Source organism: Hydra vulgaris, chromosome 13, assembly GCF_038396675.1.
Source record: "Hydra vulgaris chromosome 13, alternate assembly HydraT2T_AEP".
Taxonomy (NCBI): Eukaryota; Metazoa; Cnidaria; class Hydrozoa; order Anthoathecata; family Hydridae; genus Hydra; species Hydra vulgaris.
In genome coordinates, this window is record NC_088932.1 from 35,971,378 (window position 1) to 35,992,883 (window position 21,506).

General features: G+C 27.1%; 1 protein-coding gene across 3 annotated transcripts; it reads right to left on the reverse strand.

Moving 5' to 3' along the window:
- Nucleotides 1–3,553: 3,553 nt before the first annotated feature.
- Nucleotides 3,554–19,602, reverse strand: LOC100198727 (uncharacterized). Of its 3 annotated transcripts, none has more exons than XM_065816807.1 (5): nt 19,296–19,602; nt 12,038–12,101; nt 9,618–9,769; nt 8,928–9,183; nt 3,554–4,601 (listed from the first exon to the last, which is right to left on the reverse strand). In XM_065816807.1, the coding sequence occupies exons 2-5, from the start codon at nt 12,081–12,083 to the stop codon at nt 3,781–3,783; spliced, it is 1,275 nt and encodes a 424-aa protein (XP_065672879.1). In that variant the 5' UTR covers nt 12,084–12,101; nt 19,296–19,602; the 3' UTR covers nt 3,554–3,780. The 3 variants fall into 3 exon arrangements, with proteins under 3 accessions (XP_065672879.1, XP_065672880.1, XP_065672878.1); XM_065816808.1 differs by having other exon boundaries at nt 11,939–12,101; XM_065816806.1 differs by lacking the exon at nt 12,038–12,101.
- Between the last annotated feature and the right edge of the window lie 1,904 nt (nt 19,603–21,506).

The following is a 21,506-nucleotide window of genomic DNA, read 5'->3' on the forward strand; positions in this document are numbered from 1 at the left end:
GTATATCATTCAATGCAAAATTTATCATTCTTCTAGAAAATAAATTTTCCATAAAATACTTACTACTATTAGTTTAATTTTTCATAGGTAAGTTTAATTTTCTATGATTAAAATTTCTTTTTAGCGGAAAATTTTTAAATAATATTGAAAAAATTTTATTAAAAAATTATGTATTTTTATTTTAAAATATGAAATAAATATCTCAATAAAGTCTGTATATTGTACAATATATGCAACTGAATAAAACGGCTTTTGATTTGTCATGTATTGTAGAGTGTGCTGTACATCTTGATTCAAGTTTTAGTAGCTATTAATATCTCAAAAATTTTTTATCAGATTATTAATAATGTCCAGTAAACAGAGTTTGGAAAGAAAGAAAAAATCTAAGTTTAAAGGAAACCGGTTTGTCAAATCAAGTAAGGTGACAGAAACTTTAAAATCTTCTTCACTTTGTTATCAAAAAATATCAAAAACTTCGAATGAGACTTCTGAAGTAGATGATCATAATTTTTTTTTGTTCGTAAATTTTAAAATTCTTAAAGATCTAATAAGTAGTTTAACATGCTCTGTGTGTAATGCACAAAAGCTGAGTTTATCCAATAAACTTGATTTAAGAATGGGTATTGCAAACAAACTCTTTTTTTTGTGATTGGAGCAATAAATTTTATACATCTCCAACTTGTTCCTGTCCTCAAGATGCACCAATAACTGTTGATGTCTATAATGAAAATAACATTTCCACACAGGGGCGCAATCTATTTGAAATTAATGTTCAAAATGTAATTGCTTTTCGAGAAAATGGGAAAGGTCTTGCAGCAATAAAAAGTTTTGCTAGATGCCTCAATATAGAGTTATTATCTGAACCCAGTTATCGAAACATAATCAGTCATTTGTGTAAAGCTCACAGTAATGTACCAAGTAATAGCATGGTAAAAGCAGCTGGTATGATTAAGTTAAACCCTGAAAATAAAGCTCATTTAGGCATCACAACATGTCGTGTTTCAGTAGTTGGTTCTTAGCAGAAGAGTGGATTTTCATCCCTTAATGGTTACGTTGCAGCTATAAACCAATGCAAGTGTATTGATGTTTATGTAATACAAAGTATTGCAGTCAGTGTCAAATTTGGAATAGAAAAAAAGGGTCTGAAGAACACCAAAACTGGCTTTACAAGCATCGGGTGCAATGGAGTCAACTGGTTCATTGGAGATTTTTTAGCAGTCAGCGTAAAAAGTTCAAAGGAAAAAAAATTCTGTCTGGTCGCGGTAAGATAAAATAATTAACTCAATGCAAAACTTTTATGGACTTGCCATCAGACAAAATTTAAATAGCTTATACGCTATGAAAAAAGCTTTCTTAGCAATTGTTTGGCATTGCTGTGAAACAGATTTGTTCACCTGGATCGTCCAGTTAGCGCAAATATAAAAAAGATTTAGTTAATGGCACTAACAATTATAAAAAGAATATAAGTTTACCATCATGGAGTTTTCAAGTTTTGTTACCAACATTTTTAGAACTCAGAAGTGATTTGTTATCAAGTGTCATTTGTTATCAAAGTGTCATTTGTTATCAAAAGTGTCATTTATTATCAAAACGTCTTCATGGACAAACCCAAAATGCAAACGAAAGCTTCAACAATATTGTATGGTCACGTTGTCCAAAAAACACTTTTGTAACAAAAGATGTATCAGATATTGGTTTCAATTCTGCTATAATTTATTTTAATGATGGAACAAATGGTGTAAACAAGGTAATGGCATAGTTTGCAATTAACGGATGCAGATTTATGCAAAAAGCTAATATATTACTTATAATAAGTTAAGTATTCGATAGTCTGTAAAGTATTCGATGGTCTGTAAAGTATTCGATAATCTGTAAATAAGAGTAATGAGAAGACTAAAAAAAGACAATAAAAAAGAACCAAGAAAAAAGATCTTCCAGATAACTCAAACAACAAAGATGTTGCTATGTTTCTAGTGGTTTTTAGTCTATGCTTCTGGTGATTTTTAAGTCGAGTTTTTAAGTTTAAGAAGTCTATGTTCCTGGTGTTTTTTAAGTTGATATAATTGTTTCAAATATTTTTTTGTTTTGTTTCTGTTTTTGTTTTTAAAAGCTTTGCGTTTTTCCTCTTTTTTTTTGCAACTTTAAAAATGGATATCTCGTGATTGAGAAAAGATTTTTTGCTGAAATTTTCAGTACATGTTCCTTAACCGTAAAGACTTCAGATGTACTAAAATAATTAACTAAGAATAATTTTATAACTTTTAAAACCCCAAACACTTGTTTTTTTAATGTATAATTTGTTAATTTTTTTTAATATTGTGTCCAATTTGAGATTTTTTAATATTTTTCTTTAGTTTTAGTGGAAATAATGGATAATAATATAAAGAAGCTCTAAACAAAAAATTATTGAGTTTCGAAAAAAATTGATCAAGAAACAGTGTTTTGAATTTTTTCAGATTTTCCCCCTTTTAACACTGATTTTGATGAAATTTGTCTTAATTATAGTTTTTTTTTTAATCAAATTTTTAGTTTTCTATATTATCCAAAAGCAAACTAAAGTATATATGAACCACTGGAATTGCTTTTATTTTTTAAAAAACATTTTAGATGCCCATTGTAAAAAATTTATGTGCTAAAATAAGGTAATAGATCTTAGTTGAGAAAATTGAGATGTAAAAGGTGTTAAAGATTCTTTTTAATCTACTAAAGACTGAATAGTGTGAAGACTTCATTCTAAATTTAAACATACATGAAATAATTTTAAACGTTTAGAAAAGTGTACTTTAACGCTGAAAGCAACTCTGTAATTACTTCTAATGAAAGAAGAGTTTAATTTTTTTAAGCATTAACTTTTATATGCTGCATTTCATATATTATTTTTGTAATTGGCATCTAAAATGCTTAAATTGGATTAGGTCCCCTCAACTTTCTTCTTTGCCCCATTTTGAATTTATAGTAACTTTATTTTTTTAATTCATAAGCGCTTTTACTATTTTTATAGAACAAATACTCGTGAAAAAAATTTTTTTTTGAAACGCGCATCTAAAATTCGTAAATTGGCTGATTATTCTTTTGTACTTTGTTCGGATTTAAAAAAAAAACTTATTTCTATTGTTACAAGACAAATACTTTTGAATGAAAAAGGTTTCATTTGAGTGACACGACATAAAACCTGGTGGTCTCTTTGGCCATCAGTGAACTGCATGTTATACAGCACTGCAGCTGCTACCATACATTTAAGTTACAAACATTTTAGCATACTGCTGAAGGTAGTTAAAAATTAAAACGTTCATATAAAAGAGTAATACAGAATCGCTTATATATTCCCCCTCCTAAGATATTTCTTCTGGGGCTTTCTTTATTTTTCGTAATTCATGAAGTATAATCAACTGTTAGGTAACAATATGGAGTCGTCGGAACAACGTCAAAAGCACTACTAGAATATTATCAACAAGCATTGGAAACAATTAAATACCGGAATATCATCTAAAACACCGGAATATCATCTAAAACACCGGAATAGCATTAAAAAAAAAAAAAAGAATAAAGTATATTGACAAGTTTAAAATTTTATTAAAATATACTTGAGAATTTAAAAGTTGTAACTATTTCAAATTTATAGCCCGCTCATTTCGGGTACAAAGTCAGCCCGCTCATATCGGGTACAAAGTCAGCCAGTTCATTTCAGTACAAAGAAAATATAATTATGTACTAATTTCAAAACTTCATCCTAAAAAATATGAGTTTTTCAGATGTTAACTTCATCTTTTAAAGTTAGTTTTAGATATCCACTTTTAACATTTCACCACCCAATAATCGTGATCTTTCCGCTGCAAAAACAAGTCGATGTCCCCTCAGACTATCTTCGGGTCCGGATTTTACTAAATCTTTGTTATTGGAGGCTACAGATGTTACGAATGATTTCATTAGGTAATAATCAGCAAATCCATGACCAGACATATTTGTTTCTTCTTTGGGTCGCCGAGATTTGAATATTGATGTTTCCATAGTATCAAACTGAAAAAGTTCAAAATTATTACCATCACAAATAATGCGACCTTTCGAACCCATTATAGTGATTTTTCTTGAGCAAACATCTTTAGTAAAAGCAGACATTGTAAATGATGCATATTTGCTCCCTTCAAACTCCATGTTAACAACTTGGTAATCGCACACGTTGTTGTCGGAATTATAAACACACCGACCATAAGGTCCGGTGCGTAATGCTTCAGTCATGTTTTCTATATCAGGTATGTCACATACAACGTGACAAAACATATCTGGAAAACCTTGTTTAACAGGACCCAAATACTGCCTTACTGCTGAGTATGGACAAACCTTTTCGATGCTACAGTCTAAGCATCTATCGCTAGCTTCGAGAGGTTTTTTAGTAGACGTAAAGTGAACTAGACTGCCAAATGACTGAATTTTGGTGCACTTTGCACTCCCAAAAAAAAATTTAATTAGATCAAGGTCATGACAAGATTTTGTCATCAATGATCCAATATCACACACAGTTTTTCTCCAATTACCACGTACAAAGGAATGAGCAAAATGCCACCAACCAACTGGCTCTAGGTGCTGAATACCAATCAACTCTCCTTAAAAAGATTAAAAAAAATCACACCACACACACAGAAATTTTGAAAATTCATATATACATACCAACTTATAAATATTAGTTGTAAATTATATGTAAAACTATATATAAAATCACAGAAAAAAGAACCACATATGTAGGAAGATAAAGAAAAAGCACTCATAAAAATTAAATTAAAATGAAAAAGTATAAAAAAATATTTTATTGCTTAAAATTATTACTTTAAACCCTAATATATAACAATTTTTGTAAGATTTTTTAATAATAATAATTTTTTGGGGAAAAAAAAATCAGTTTTTTCTTCTTTGTACACATGTTGAAATACAAAAAGAGTGTTCAACATTATACTTACCATTTTTCTTATATTTTACATTAAAATAAATCGAGTTTAACATTATACTTAAGTAATTCGAGTTTAACATTATACTAAAATAATTCGAGTTTAACATTATACTAAAATAAATCGAGTTTTAACATTATACTAAAATAAATCGAGTTTAACATTATACTAAAATAAATCGAGTTTAAAGTCATTATGCGTTAAATTAGGGATGCACTAAACCAGTATTTTAATAAAACCCAAACGTTGGGCAGTAATTTATTGAATACCGAACTAAAGAAATTTTTAAAATTATTCTGAACATTTACTAAAAATGTATTTGGAGAAATGAAATGTTTTAGACATGTTTAAATAAGTAATACGTTTAAATAAGTAATTGTAAAAATGATGATTTCAAAGCATTGGCTCACTGAAAATTATAAAGATATTTATATTATTGAGAGACAAAGTTTATCCTTTTCCAGAACTATAATGAGCTTTTATATAAATATAAATATATATATATATATATATATATATATATATATATATATATATATATATATATATATATATATATATATATATATATATATATATATTTATATATATATGTATATATATATATATATATATATATATATATATATATATATATATATATATATATATATATATATATATATATATATATATATATATAAATATATACAGTATTGGACAAAACATTTGTAACCAACATCGAACAATGCTAAAAAGTGTTCCTAATTTTACATGTCTTAAAAACGAAACGAACTATACTACCACAGCAAACAGTTCAGGAGTCTGGAGTCATAGCATGCATATATATATACATAAATATATACAGTATTGGACAAAACATTTGTAACCAACATCGAACAATGCTAAAAAGTGTTCCTAATTTTACATGTCTTAAAAACGAAACGAACTATACTACCACAGCAAACAGTTCAGGAGTCTGGAGTCATAACATGAGCAATCAGCTGACAGGTGACAGCACACAGGCAGAATATTTTTGGTTTATTTCATTTTCTTAAGTCTGGTTCGTGTCAACGTCACGGAAGTTTTTTAATACTTAAAGGAAGTATCCAGAAGTTTCCAGAAGCATGCAGAAACTTCCAGAAGTTTCCAGAAGAAGCATCTGGAAGCATCCAGTAGCATCCAGAAATATCCAGAAACATTCAGAAGCATCCAGACGCATCCAGAAGCATCGAAAAGAAGCATCTAGAATCTTCCAGAACAGGTTCACACAGGTTCATTTTATTATATAAGAGACATGTAAATCGACATGTAATTCAGTCAATATATGGAAGTCAATCAGTCAGTATTATCAAGACAGTTTATCCAAGTGAGTGTTATCAAAGTGTTTTATCGAAGAACATCAATACAAGAAGTGAAATACAACAAGTGTTTCATTACATCAATACAGTCCACATCCAACCAAGACGTTGTGTTCCACAGAGCATTATTGTATCATCACAAGGTAAATGTAACACGGTAAACCTTGAGAAGCGTGATTATTTGTTTTTATTCTTTTTATGACTTCAAGTGCAAAAATGGCTCCTGACAGTCTTGGATTGGAACTAAGAAAGAAAATTATTGGCGATTACGTAAGTGGAATGTCACAAAAAAGTATTTGCGATAAATATCGCGTGAAAAAATGGACCGTATCAAGACTATGTTCCAAATATCATTCTACGGGGAAGTTGGCAGCAGATAACAAAGGTGGAAGACCGCATTCCACCACTTCTAGAGAGGATTCTATGATCGTCAGATCCGTCAAGAAGGATCCCTGGATATCATCAGTCGAGATACAATAGCAATTAGAGCTGCCTGTATCGGAAGCCGGATTGTTTTCTCGACGCCCTGCACAGAAACCGCTGATTTCACTAAAAAACCAGAAGAAAAGACTCCTGTTTGCTACATCTCATATTGACTGAAATGTGCAGAAATGGCGAACTGTCCTGTTCAGTGATGAATCGAAGTTCAACATCATTGGAAGCGATGGCATTTGCCGTGTACGTCGACCGGCCGGAAAACGCCTCGATTTACTTTACTGCCATAAGACCGTGAAGCATGGTGGAGGCAATGTAATGGTCTAGGGGTGTTTTTCTGCTAGCGATCTAGGTCCAATACATTGAAACGATGGAATAATGGACCGTTTCATGTATAAAAATATCCTGAAAGATGTTATGTTACCTCATGCTGAATGGAATATGCCAATAAAATGGATTTTTCAGCTAGACAACGATCCGAAACACACTGCAAAAGTAGTCAAGCAGTGGTTTCAAGACAACCACCTATCGGTGATGGATTGGCCGCCTCAATCTCCGGATCTCAACCCTATCGAGAACCTGCAGGAGATCGTCAACCGCAGAATTAATCGTGAAGGTGTTTGTAATAAGGATCAACTGTTTGAACAAATCCAAAAGGCCTGGGCAGCGATTCCACAAAGTTTCATTGATCACCTGATCGAATCTATGCCTCGAAGATGCAAGGCTGTGATCGACAACAAAGGATTCGCCACGAAATATTGATAGCGAAATACAGCTTGGTCAACATTTTGTCGAGTTGCACTTGTTTTGTCCAGAAGGAAATCAACTTTTTTTAATACTTTTGATTAATTTATTAATTTTCGTGTACAAATAATTAACTTTGTGATGAATAAAACTTGAAGAACTTTGTCTCTAAACAGTTACATAGTTATTTCTCTAAATTGAAAAAATGCAGCACTTTTATATAAAGAAACTAAATTAGCATTATTTGGTTGCACTCGTTTTGTCAGAGACTGTATATATATATATATATATATATATATATATATATATATATATATATATATATATACATACATAATTATATTATTTACGATTTATTATACATAACTTTAGCGTATAATTATAATACAAAATAATAAAATAATATCTATTATATTAATTATATTACCATACTTCATATAAAAACCTTTTTCCCAACCCTAAATAAAATTGTAAAATCCCTATCCTTTATTTCCCAACCCTAAATAAAATTGTAAAATTGCCGAGTTTATTTAGCAGCTTAAAGCTTTGAAGGCTTAAACTTTTGTTTTAGCCTTTAAACGCTTTTAACTGATTTGAAATTAAAAAAATATATATTTTAATAAAATGAATCTTATAATAAATAACAAATATAAATCAAAACTCTATTGTTATTATACGATTGTGTTCAATTAATATCAAATTAAATCTGGAACAAATCTAGAACATCTCATTAAATTTTTTAAGAATTATTTATATTTAATTTATTTATTCTAAATAATAAGCTTTATATAAAAATAAATCTATTTTTTTAATTTTAAAATAGGTTTCGAAAATTTAGAGCCAGAAATAGATCTTATATATCTGGCTCTCAAAAAACAACAATTTTTTAAAATGTTAATACATACTACCTAAATGTGCCATCAGTTACTGCATCAGGCACACTAATGAAATCCATTAAATCCATTAGTAATGATTACCTCACTAATGGAATTAGTAGCTCACTAATGAAATAAGTACCTCACTAATTTAATTAATACCTCACTAGTAGGAATCATACAAAAACAATCATTACTGGTGCAATAAATCATTTAATTCAATAGTCAAAAACAGATTAAAAAAATTGACCAGAGCTTCTACTGCCTCTACATCAAGTGAATAATTTTCATTTTATCAAAATATAAAATAAAATGTTTGTTTTGAAACCTTTTGATTTGCTTGTTGTTATTACTATTATATAACATAACAATATAATAAAACGGATTTTGTTCATTTAATTGAAGATTCAATCTACTGAACTAGAAAATGCATTTTTCAACTAGTCTTAGGTGTCACGCTTTTAAGCCTTACCATAGGTTGTAACTATCAATCAACACTGAGACAAATAATAAAATTCCTTGATTGACCTGCAAAATATATTTAACCTCAGCACAGAAAAACTCTTAACATAAATAAGACATTAAATATTCACCTATTGATCCATCATCAATGAGTTTCTTTACAGTCATGTAATGGTTGGTATAACGCATAACATGGCCAATAGCAAGTATAATGTTGTTTTGCTTTGCTGCTTCTACCATTTTTTCACACTCTTCTTCAGTGGGAGCCATAGGTTTTTCACAAAGGATGTGGTAGCCTAGATTGGAAAATGCAAGACATGGCTCATAATGCAAATCATCTAATGTAGCAATGATAACAGCATCAGCAAACTTTTCTTTTAATACAACCTAACAGAAGTAAAACTTAATAATTTAAAACTTTATGCAATTCTTTTCACTTTATATTACTGCAATTAAGCATCATTCATTTGAGTAACAATTAACCATCATACATTTGAGCATATTTAATTAAGTTTAAAAAAGAATATAAAATTTCAGTAAATTTCATAACTATTTAACCAATCATATTGTGATTTTAAACTTGTTTTTAAAATCTTAATGTCATTTTTCATTTAATAAAATTTTATATAATCACCATTACATTTAAGGACATTTGCAAAAAAAAAAACATATGAAAGATATACAGTTAGTAAAACATATAGAAGTAATGCAAATGACACATGTATAAAGGTCTAATGTGTCTGTTATGTGATAAACTTTACCAGAAAGAATAAATGTAAATAAAAAAGAAACAATAAATAATAAAAATAATATAAAAATACCTCTTTCCAATCTGAAAATACATTTTCATTACTTAAATTATACTTTTTTTGAAACATCATTCTGCGGACTTTATTTGGTTCTGCCACACCAACAACGGACATCTGGTCAGGAAAGTCAATTGCATATGTTGCATAAATATTTCCTCGACAACCTAATGAACAAATTCTTAAATCTAATACCAATATATTGTTGTAATATGCAATTGTTAAAAATGCTTAGAAATGCTCAAGTTGTTATATATTACTTTTGTGGGGCAGCAAAAAGTAGATGTTTTCTGTGTTAATCTGTCTTTAGAGCTTGTATATAACATATTTGTATATACAGCTTTTACTTCTCTCAACTACAATGTTAAATTTTCACAAAAGACAAAAAAAAAATTTTTTTTAGATTAACAAATTTTATTGTGTATTATTTTTGTGGAGTGTTTTAAAGCAATAAAATATCAAATGGGAAGCATATACACATGCTCATAAAAAAGTTTTCTTTTTTAGGTGTAAAGATTGCATACTAAACTTTTTTATAAAAGTTACATGTTATAAAAGCACTAACTCTGCTAGATTAAAATAATTTATCTAAAAATGACATTAAAAACACATTCAACAAAAATTTGCAAGAAAATCTATTTTATTTTTTAATATGAATTAAGGTTTTTTTTGTTGTTGCTTTTTTACTGCTTTTACAGCAGGTGACATCTTGCTTTTCGATTGCCTATAATTTTGTATAACATTCTTTCCTATATCTGTAAAAAAAGCCTAATATAATTGATCTAAATATTCAGTAAAATAACAGAAAACATTGCCTAGTATGATTATTATGAAACACACAAATGTGTAATATATGTGTAAAAATTGTGTAAAATAATTTGTCTAAATGGCAGTATCAGTTGAAAAATTATCTTAGAGAGATGCATATTCCAATTTAGAAAAAAATGTAAAATACTATATTCAGCAAGTCTTTTTAAATACAATTTTAAGGCTTTCAGTAACTTATGTAATCAATTTATTAGACATTGAAAAAATACTCCTTTCCTTTTAGGGATGGGGACGCAAATTATGTTCAGCCTATAGCTTCATTTTTTTTTTTGAAAACAAATTATCATAGTTGCTACTTATAATTAAAATAAAAAAACTCTTTTTTCCAATTAAAATAAAACTCTAATTAAAATAAAAAAACAGCAAAAAAAAGTGTTTTTCGAATCAAGGGTTTTCTAAAATGCTTATAATCTTCTTCACAATATTTTAAAGGTAAAATTTTACCCACATCTTATAACTTGAACATTTTTTTTAAATTTCCAAAATTTATGGAAACTTTCTGGAAAATTTTCCTATTTGAAAATTTTCGGGAAATTTTTATCACTTCGTTAAACTGATCCTAGATTGAAGCTAGTGAGTTTTCTTAGATAAATTGTTTTCACCATAGCTCTTTAGATATGGTGAAAACATTTTTATCTTAGAAAAACTCTGATAGAAAACCATCACTTTAATAGTGGGTGATTATAAAAAACTCCTGAACTTTGGTATTCTTCTTATCGGTAATACTACTACCAAAATACAAATACAAAATTCAAATATAAAACAGTACTAAAAAAAGTGAAACCATGTCACCAGTGAAATCATGATAAATTTATATTCAAAACTACTTAAGTAAGTATTTTTAAAATTTTTAAGCTATCTTGTGAAATATTGTAGTAAACATGCTTTTGCATAAATTAGACAACATACTATCAGATTATGAAACCCAGATAGTATATATATATATATATATATATATATATATATATATATATATATATATATATATATATATATATATATATATATATATATATACACTTTAAAGAGCTATCAAGTAGAAAAAGCTTTGTATGTTTACTATAATTTAACTATTTTCAAATTTTTCCAAAATCTCTAGAAAATCAAATTTTTAATACCAAGTAAATATTAATCCCAACTCAGTAAATTCTTTTAACTTTTATCTGGTCACATGATCATATTACATGAAACCAAAAAAATAAATAACAATGCAGTGCATTTTCACATTTATTGTGAATTACTGTTTTAAATATTTATTGTATATTGACAGTAAACTGGAACTCTGAATTTATTTTCCAAAAAGATAGAAAATTTCATGTTGTAATATTCAGTCACAAAATTACTATTTATTTCTGGTCTTTGTTCTCCAAAAGCTATTAAAAAAATAAGAAATTATGAACAATCTTAAAAATAAACAATTTTTGAGTACAGGAACATTTTATTTTGAACTTGGAATCTTTATGTAAAATAATTCTGGTCTAAATAATAAGTTCCTAATCTTTAAATACCAATTCTTTTCCAACTTTAATTCATAAGTCTGCTAACATTTTTGGAGCTGTTGAATACTAAACACCAGGAATAAATAGTGGTTTTAAGACTTTTAAAACCTGAGTCTTTTTGGTACATCACATCCTTGCTACTAAGAAACTTCATCTTTAAAACAGCATGAACCTATAAAAATGTGATATAGGCTTTATGAACAACAAAGAACAAAGTTATATAAATAAAACCAAACTGTAAGCAGAAAAAAAAAAATTTGTTTAATTTGACAATACTTTTTAATTATGTTTAAATTTTTAAGTACAACTAATATGCACATTTAACCCCAAATCTCAAGACCTACATCTCTGTTTATAGATTAGTCATTCTTTGACAAACAACAGATAATTTATGAAGGTACAAAATAGTAACAAATAGTCTAAAGAAGATAGTACTGTATGGATTAGAGTTAGATGAAGTCACTGTTGAGTGCTACTCATCTCTCCTCATTGCGTTAGAAGCGAAGGTGCATTAAAGGCTTAAGAGCCTAATGCTAATACTTAACATATAAAGTTTGCAACTAGAACAAGGAAGTCTTGTCACTAATGGAAAAAAGTAGCCGTAAACACCTGAGAGAAAAGAAGCAATTTATTATATTAGAATAAGCATAAATTAAATAGTTATATATATATATATATATATATATATATATATATATATATATATATATATATATATATATATATATATATATATATATATATATATATATATATATATATATATATATACATATATGTATATATTAGGGTGCCCCAAAAAACAACATTTTTGAAAGAAATATGCAGAGACCTCCTTAATGTGTTCTATCTAATACAAAAACACTAGATTTAAAATTTTTTTTGAATAAAAAATATTTTAAGGGGTCCCTCAAGACCCTCGAATATTTAATGAATCCCTAATATTTTCAAAAAAAAAGTTTTTTAAAAGTATGTCAACCTGGTACTCAAATTAAGCAAAATTATATAAAAATTTCAAAAATAATATTTAATTTGGAAAAATTTTAACTTATTTATCAAAATTGTCATAAAAATACATAAAAATGCATTTTTTTATTTTTTGTAAAAAAAAGTAATTTTTCATGTAATAAAACCAAAAATAACAATTTGATATTTGAAATCTATATCATTTTTGAAATTTTAATGTAATTTCGCTTCATTTAAGTAGCAGGTTTTTAAAAAACTTTTTTTTTGAAAATATTAGGGATTCATTAAATATTCGAGGGTCTTGAGGGACCCCTTAAAATATTTTATATTCAAAAAAATTTTAAATCTAGTGTTTTTGTATTAGATAGAACACATTAAGGGGGTCTCTGAATATATTTTTCAAAAATGTTGTTTTTTGGGACACCCTAATATATATATATATATATATATATATATATATATATATATATATATATATATATAAATATATATATATATATATACACACATATATATATATATATATATATATATATATATACATATATATATATATATATATATAAATATATATATATATACATATATATATATATATATATATATATATATATATATATATATATATATATATATATACATGTACACACATATATATATATATATATATATATATATATATATACATATATATATATATATAAATATATATATACATATATAATGATTTTTATTAACATTTATTTTAGCTCTGGTTTTAAGCCCTGCCCCAGCTTCATAAGCCCTGCCCCAGCAATGCTTTTATCAAAACCAGATAAGGTCAAATGTCAACCCGATCACTTACTAATTTGTATATATGGTTTGCTGTATATAGTATTGATTGTATAGATATCAGTAGTTAAGGACAATCCCAGAAGACATAAAGTAGAGGACTAGATAAGAATTTTGCCATTCATAATTATAGAAATACCACAACATTGTGATAATTATTAGCTTTGCATGGATTAAAATTTACCAGCCACTGCAAGTCCTGAGATGTCACAGAAGAGAGATCTGATTCAATATTGCCTGCATGTTCTAATTAATAAAATCTTAAATACGCCTAGAGATATAATTTCAATCAGTTTTCAATTCAATACATTTAGAGAAATAATTTTAACTAGATTCAATAGAAAAAGTCAGCAGTAGAACAAGTCGAAATCTACCAGAGATTTTCAGAAAACATTCAAAGAATGTGTTACTAATTGAGCAAAGGAAAACTGATTCAGCTTCAGAAGGGTCAGAGCAATCTCCAGATTTTTCACAACTGGAACCACAAATACCATTTTCCAGCAGGCACAAAAACAAGGTTAAGTTGAGCACATAATAGTTTAGAGTGTAATAAAGTGAGTTTTGGATATAATTAATAATAAATAATTTAAGAAGTAGTGATAAGAGTTCTGGATAATACTTTTGTAAGACAGAAATGTTGTCCAGACCACAAGATTGTAACCACAACAACAAGATTGTAGAAGAGTTAAAGTGAGAAATAATTTTAACAATGAAAGCAGAAGTGATTTGGATGTCAATCAGTTGATTAAACTATAGGTTTAAACACACTTTATTAGATTAAGGAGAATTAGTGAGAGGATACTTTTTTTTGCAAATAGTTCTGTCTTATCCTTGGGAAAGGTAACAAAATCAGACCTATGTAATAGTTATGAAATGTTAGATTTTCCTTTGTCAATGACATAGTTAAAGATTTTTCAATAACTTCTAGAACTTAATTTTTGAGTTGAAATTCTAGATTTAGTAATCTGAAATTATTGTGAACCTTAGCATCAGACAATACTTTGTTGCATCGATTTCTTGCAATCATAAAAAATCATTTGTTCTCCAGTTGTTCTTGTGAAAAAAATGGAAGAAATGATTACAATTAGAAAATCACAAATATTCATACAAAATACAGTGAAATAATTTGGTGGTAATTAGGACTTTTTTGTTTATTTGCTTGTTTATATATATTCAGGTACTTGATCATGTTCTAAGCTAATAAAGAACTTAAGACTCAATCATAGTAGTGCATGAGATCCCTCCTCAAAGGAGCTATCATCTTTAGGTCCATCAAATAAACTAAAGTCTCACTTGACTCATCATTTAGCAAAGTCTCATTCTTTTACTGTGTCTGTCCCTGCATGCTCTAAAAACTTTTATTTGTCTAGCTTTTTCTCCTGCACCCCAACCTATTGGATCTCTATCCTATCTTCATGTTTTCCTGACTCATTCAACCTTCAAATTTTCATGTCAACTGTTTCCTTGCTTTATAACTCTATTCTTTTTTTTCTAGTAACTCTAAACAAGGTTGCAAGCAATTGGTTGCTTGCAACTTTGTTGGAAGTGAATCAGAATAAATTATATATATATATATATATATATATATATATATATATATATATATATATATATATATATATATATATATATATATATATATATATATATATATATATATATATATATATATATATATATATATATATATATATATATATATATAAGGGTGTCCCAAATAACAATATTTTTGAAAAATCTATGCTACCCCCTTAATGTGTTCTATATGATATAATAACACTGGATTTAAAATTTTTTGTAAAAAAAATATTTTTAGGGGTCCCCAACATGATATACTTTTGAAGAACTACTTTTTTGATAATTATAGGGACCCGTCTGATGTTCAATGGTCTTGGGTAAAATGTTTAGTAAAATTTTTTAACAAGTATGAGTAAGAGTTCCAAGGTAACAAAAGAAGTTCCAGGTAACAAAAGAAAAACTAATCAAACTAAGATGAGTAAAATGTACATACATGTATGTATATATATATATATATATATATATATATATATATATATATATATATATATATATATATATATATATATATATATATATAGCCCTCGGAATTAGAAAAAAATAAACCTTAATCTGTGTGAGGTCTGCATCAGGTTGGCAGAAAAAAAGTGAAACAAAGGTTTGATTTTAAAACTTAAAAACAAGGTCAAAAAATTTTAATAAATGTTTGAAATTTAGGATCGGATTTTATAAAATTACCAAGAAAACAGAAAAAGCAAGTCAGCAACAACTAAAGGAACAATTTGATATGGTCAGTTGTTTCAACTTTATTACTGTCAAGCTACTCTCAGGTACTTGACACAATGTGGGGTGAGAATAAAAGGAAGGATGGGAATTTTTATCCAGATGTAATAAATGGAGTGAGATGGGGAAGGAAGTAGGGGGGGAGTCTTAACAAACATTTTTTTAAACCTGATTTTTAATAACAAATTTAGGTAAATTTGACCATGTTTTTTTTTTCTGTTTAAGAAAAGACCACTCTCCAGTTTTTTGTAAGAACTTTAACTAAACTATTCAGGATGACATCTAAAAAATGGAATCACATGGAATACTATAGTTGAGATATTGGCTTTCTGATAGTGTAAGAGCACATTGTCTATAGCTTCAGATAAAGCTTGATCACAGTGCAAATCTTTCAGGTTTAATAAAAGACATAACAAGACCTGTCTTTGTGTTGGCAGTTTAGAACCCTTTATTTTCTTATTATTATTCCGGAAATGGAGCTAATTTGTTGTGTACCTTTTTAATACAATATATTTTTTTTTTCTTTTAGATTATTCACCTCCCCAAGGGCCTAGGGGCCACTACAGTCGAGGAGGCTACTCATTTTTTTGTGTTTTTTATTTTTTTAGTTGTTATTCGTGGTGCAACCCTCTCTCAATTCTTTAACACCAAAACACGAACCTTGCCGAGCAAGGCCACTGCGCGGAGAAACTAAGTTGAGCGTGGAACTTCCAGGGACGTGGCGGGACGTGGTTGTAATGCTGATGTCAACCAACTCATATCAATCAAGAAGAAGAGCTCATATATTTTCCAAACTGTTATGTTATTGCATCGTATGTTTTAGTAGCAAGAACTAAGCCTGTATCACCAGAACAGGAACCGCCCAATAAGTAAAATAATTTCCACCCACGTAACTCAAAATATAATAATCATAAGTATTTACATTTGATATAAAACTTTCTTTAAATTGCAGTTGTTTTTTTTTTGAACCAACTTTTAAATACTTAAAATTTAAAAACCAATTTTTTAAAACAACTAAATACAAACGATTAGCAAAATTTAAATGCAATTTAGCAAAAATTTATTGGCTTCTTAAACAGATGCACTTTTTTTAAAAATTGTTTATTGGTTACTTTATAAATTTGAAAAGTGATATTTTCATATTATAGAAGACATTTATTTAAATTATCGAAAGATATTATATTGTTAAAAAGTGTATTTTTTATGATGAATGTAAATGTTTTTAAAACAATTTGTACAATTAATTTTATAAACAACAACAAAAATGATTGTTTTAATAAACTTTTTAATGAATCTATAAATTTAATAGTCAAAAACATAACAAGTTATTTTGTTACGCTACATAAATTTTCTAGTAAAATTTATTTACACTAAGCTAAACGCTTTTAAATAAAGTTTTAAAATGCTGAAGAATAAATTATTATAGAATATTAAATATATATATATATATATACTACAGTCAAGAAGGTTACTTATTGTGGTTATAATCCTCTCTCAACTTTTTAGCTTCGAAACACAAAACACTTATCTAACTTTTTTCTTCAACTTGAAGTATCACCATTGCTGGATCATCAGGAAGAGTTACTAAATCTCTTTACTAAAATGTCAAGGAAGAGTTACTAAATCTTTTTACTAAAATGTAATTTACAAGTGCATTGTTTCCTCACAAAATAACCTTGATAAACAATATATTGGCTAAACAATATATTGGATAAACAATATATTGGCTTAACCGAGGGGGAATGGAAACCACAAACAATCGTTTAAATACAAAAAATATTCAAAAGAGACTATGCTGTCAAAATATATTTGGGATTTAAAAGAAAAAAATGAAAAATTTTAATTTACAATAGTCTATTCTAAACTCTGCCCCTGCCTATAACAACATTTCCAAAAAATGTATGCTATGTTTGCAAGAAAAATTTGAAATAATTACTCATTTAAATCAATGAAATTTATTAAATAAAAAATCTGAATTAATTTCTAAATGTAGGCACGAAAATAAATACCTCTTAAAAAATTATAAAAACAAATGACCAAAGTAAACTATCCCCATTCCAAAGAAATTTATTTAATAATTACTTTCTATAACTTCCCGTTAACCAAAAAATATATAGTAAATAAAAATTTTTTATAATAATTTATAACTTCCTGCAAAATATTTTTTTCTATAAATTAAATTATTTTGAGATTTAGAAACTCTTCCTGATGATCCAGCAATGGTGAAACTTCAAGTTGAAGAAAAAAGTTAGATAAGTGTTTTTTACTAATTTATTATTGCTCTGTTCTTTAAGAACATTGAGCACTCTATTCGTAGAATACACTAATATAATTTACATATATATATATATATATATATATATATATATATATATATATATATATATATATATACATATATATATATATATATATATATATATATATATATATATATACATATATATATATATATATATATATATATATATATATATATATATATATATATATATATATATATATATATATATATATATATATATATATATTGATCTTATTGATTTTTATTTAACTAATTTTTTATTTTGTTTGACTAGACAGATTGGATCAACTGAGGATCAATGCCCAACTTTATTATATCATTGAATCAAAGAAAAATTTTTGCAATGAAAGTTTAAATTCATTCTTCACTGATTTCTTGTAATTCATTGGAAAGAGTCATGTCTATGCACTAGAACATTTGTTTTTCAAGATGCTAAAAACATATTCTTTCCAAGCATAAAAAGATGTTAGAACAAATAACCTCTACTCAGTTTCTACTACTACTCTACTACTACTGAAGTTTCTAATTGGGGATGAAAATTTGTTATAATTTTCCACCGGTAGGCGATGTATTTTTTTGAAGTTTAAATTATTTATTTAATTTACTTATTTTAACTACTTCCTTCAATATTCTATTTTAAATTTAGGAGAATTGATTTAAGTACTAAAGCCTAAAGTCTCAAACACAAAAAGTAGTCTCTACTAATAAAATACTTATTGCCAGAAAAAAATCATGATCTGCCTTAAAATGCCATACAAAAGGTTCTGGTTGTCTAAGTGTTTAAACTTTATATTATTCATAAGGTTATCGACATTCTTTTAGCTTTTGCTCCCAAAAGACAACTAGTTTAAGCAGACTAATTGAGACGTTAAAGTTTAAGAGACAAATTGAGATTATAAGTTAATCATTACTAATTTTATTAATAATAATAATGGAAAGTAATTATAATTATATAATCTTTACCTGCTCCAATAACAATTACTTTTATCTGTTGATATATATTTGTGTCTTCATTTTCAACTTCATTAGATAAAAAAGCATCGTTAGATAGAAAAACATCATTCGATGTGTTTTTTTCTTCTTTTTTAATCAAACTGCTTTGGTTTCCCATTTCTAGAACAAACAAAAAATACTATGCAAATAAAAACGCAAAATAATTAAAAAAAAACAAACATAATTTCTGCAACTTATAAAATCTTCGTTTTTAAAAAAATTGTATAATTTTTATAATATAATTTTTGTCCAAAAAAACCAACACGATGATGTATACAAATACTACACCGGACCGCACTGGACTTACCTGGACCATACCTGACCACAATGGACCACTCCGGACCACCAGGACCGCAATTGACCGAACGGAAAATTAAAAATACTCATTTTGAACTGAAAATGTACTAAGATACTTTTAAAATTTTGAAACTCCCATTTTCTTTCTTTCTTTTTTTCTTTTTTATCAATGAGCATTTATTTAACATGTTTTATCTGTAATCAATTATGTAATTAATCCTTTTTTTTTTTTAGAACAAAGTTGCGAGTGTCATTTTCGTAATTTAATCTCTATTTAAATTTTTATTTTACTGTGCTTACTTTAACAGAAACATTTAAAATCGGACATTTTGAAATTCATAAATAATATTAATAATAATCATTTTGATTTTTAGCCTGCTCTTGTGAAGACTTATTTTAGATATCTGCACCTGTTCTTATTTGGCTTCTAACTGTATTTTGGCCAGTCATAATTCATGACTAATATCATACATTTTACCAGTTTTTATTTCTTTTTAAAAAATCTGTCAAGATATCATACACACAAAAAAAATATCTTTGTACACTTTTTATTGCACTATATGACTTACCGTAAAACGGGGTTAAAACGGACTTTGATAAGTTTTTGAGCATTTTTGCAAAAAAACTCTTTGTTATAACATTTTTTTCTGATTTTTTTTTTTTTTTTGCCAATGTAACATTATAAATTTCTTTTATAAGATTTCGTTAATATTTTTTTTTTTTCGGTCGTACTAGTTTTAAAGTACCAAATGTTATCAATATCACCCCTTCGTTAGGGTGACTTTGATAGTCTTTTAATTCCTTATGGCTTATTAATTTAACTCTCTTCACAAGTGTCATTAACACTCTTATTTTGAAGTTTTACTAACTTAGGACACAATATAATAGCACAATAGTAAATTTATAACATATACTGGTAAATATTCAATTTAGAAAACAATTTCCTTATTGTATATATTCACAAATAGACCAAAAAAAAAACAACAACAATTTAATGCTAAAATAATAACTAACTCACATTTGCAAACTGTATCTGATATAGTGAAGAGTATATAACTGATGAGAATAACTGACGAGTGGTATATTCCAGTAGTATTCTAACTAGAATGTACCACTTGAACATAAATACAGTTAGAATATAGTTATATAACAGAAAGAAAAAAAAATTGGTTGTTTATTTTGCAATTACATTTTGAGGCCGATACTTTTGTAACAAACAGGCAGAATTATCAGTCACATCCATTATTAAAGCCACCCCGTTTTACGGTACGGTAAAGCCACCCCGTTTTACGTACGGTAAAATATTTTCAGCATAGCGTACTTCTATTTCCAATATCTTCTTAAAATATTTTCATTTCTCCGGTGTCGTATCCACGCAAAAAAACAACAAAAAACACAGCATTAACAAAGCAAAAGTATCGCAAAGTTGTATTACAAAATTGTATGCATTTTTTTTGAGGAGTGAAAATTTCAGAATGTGCTGAGCCCGAGTAATTTAATTTTGAAGAAATTGACGAAAAACTAGACTGTTAGGCACAACAACAGAAACTAATAATTTTTCTATCAATTATTAGAACCAAGAGTCTATTATAAGATCTAATATTTAGATAAATGATAGATTTCAGAATATGAAAATTTGGATATGGAATAAGCACAAAGTTTTTCTTTTTGCGAATTTGCATCTTTTGAAAATTCATATGCTCATATGCAAACTTTTGTCCCGATTATCAAATTTCAATCAAATAAACAGATTAAAAAACAAACAAATATAAGTGCATAAATAGTAATAAATAAATAATAATAGTAACAATAAGTGCATAAATAGTAATAATAGTAACAATAAAAATAACAAAAATAGTAAAAGTAACAATTAAGCAGTATGAG